The sequence below is a fragment of the Austrofundulus limnaeus genome, unplaced genomic scaffold (genome assembly GCF_001266775.1).
Source record: "Austrofundulus limnaeus strain Quisiro unplaced genomic scaffold, Austrofundulus_limnaeus-1.0 Scaffold351, whole genome shotgun sequence".
In the NCBI taxonomy this organism is placed as follows: domain Eukaryota; kingdom Metazoa; phylum Chordata; class Actinopteri; order Cyprinodontiformes; family Rivulidae; genus Austrofundulus; species Austrofundulus limnaeus.
This window is the reverse complement of record NW_013952753.1, coordinates 97,461-98,808: the sequence shown is the minus strand read 5'-3', so window position 1 is coordinate 98,808 and position 1,348 is coordinate 97,461. Positions and strand designations below refer to the sequence as shown.

At 41.0% G+C, this 1,348-nt stretch overlaps 2 protein-coding genes across 2 annotated transcripts in view; one reads left to right on the top strand and one right to left on the bottom strand.

The window, feature by feature from the left end:
- The window catches only part of LOC106527935 (midasin), a gene marked incomplete at its 3' end in the record, with an annotated part of 120,394 nt that overhangs the window by 25,714 nt on the left and 93,332 nt on the right, over positions 1 to 1,348 (top strand). Inside the window, 1 exon segment of the mRNA XM_014022960.1 lies at positions 342 to 514. Within this exon segment, the coding sequence (XP_013878414.1) occupies positions 342 to 514 (173 nt within the window).
- The window catches only part of gja10b (gap junction protein alpha 10 b), a 75,639-nt gene that overhangs the window by 57,912 nt on the left and 16,379 nt on the right, over positions 1 to 1,348 (bottom strand). The gene's annotated exons all lie outside the window — the stretch shown is intronic.

Genomic DNA, 1,348 nt, shown 5'->3' with positions numbered 1-1,348 from the left:
GAGATACAGAACAGGACATGTCAAGGTAATATGCAGTTAGGGAGTCAAGATATTCTTCCACCACACTACTCTAGGCTTTACTGCTTTGCTAAATTTGCCTTTTTGTTTTGTGTTTTAAATTTTTTTAGGTTTTAGTTCAGCATTTTGCTTCTTTGAGATTTCTCTTAAGTTGCATTTTAAGTTGAACAACTCAGTCTTTGCTTATTCAGCAAGTTTCAGGAGTCATTCAGCATCTTGCATTATTGCAGACAGATAWATTTTTGTGTTGCTCTGTGTTTCTGCCTTCATTGAGTTGCTGCAGAGTTGATTGCTCCCGGTTGATCCTGTCTCTCCATCTGTAGGTACTTGACAGCAGGTTCCCCGTGCTAACGATGGTGTCAGATCATCTGCTGAACATCTACTGCCAGCTGATCGGAGTCAGACATTCAGGCACCCCGGAGCATCCTGATGGCAGCCCTCAGGATATCCCTGAGGACCAAAGCACTCCGCTGGAAGGGAGACATTTGTCCCTGAGGTAATGCTGCGTACCATTTACATCGTGTTATGGAACTGTGAAATGGTAGTGATGTCATTTCCTAARGAACCGTATGAAATCACGTTCCAGTTAGCTGACAGGAGATTYTATTGCTGCCACTAACCTAGCTACAATATAAACAATGACAAAAAGAGAGCTCTACTATGTAGTAGGCTGTGTTTTGGGGCTGTGGCAGAGTGGTTAGGGAAGTCCTGGAACTYGAAGGTCACCAGTTCAATCCCCTGTCCAGCTGTCTCAGTTGTTGTGTCCTTGGGCAAGACACTTCACCTCTAATGCCTCTGTGTGTCCCATCAGTGTATGTGACTGGTTCTGATTAGTCTCCATAGATGATTGTACATGTTAGCTTTGTAGAGACCTAATAGAGTACTGTGTGAATGGGTAAATGAGGACACAGTTTGTAGTGTGAAGAGCTTTGCGTGTCCTGGATGGGTAGAAAGGCACAATATAAGTACAAGTAGTTTTAATATTTACAATATGAAAAAAAGTACTACTTGTGCGAGGGATTAAACATGCGCAAAAACATTAAAGGGGCAATATTACGTGTTTCTCAGGCATACATTTAAATACTATACCATAATAAAGTATCTATGTCACCTTTAGTTGTTATTAAAATGCTGTTTTTATGTTTAAATAGAAAATAAACTTCTCTTCACTTCCTCTTTTAAACGCCTTGAAATTGGCCTCTGTCTCTTTAAGAACCACCTTCCGCTTCTGTCCCGTACATTTCAGTGCGAGGGGTTTTGCTCGTGCTATGATGCAGTTTACTTGGCATCTGAAAATACATTTCCTCAAAGGTATTTTGAATCTGAAAAG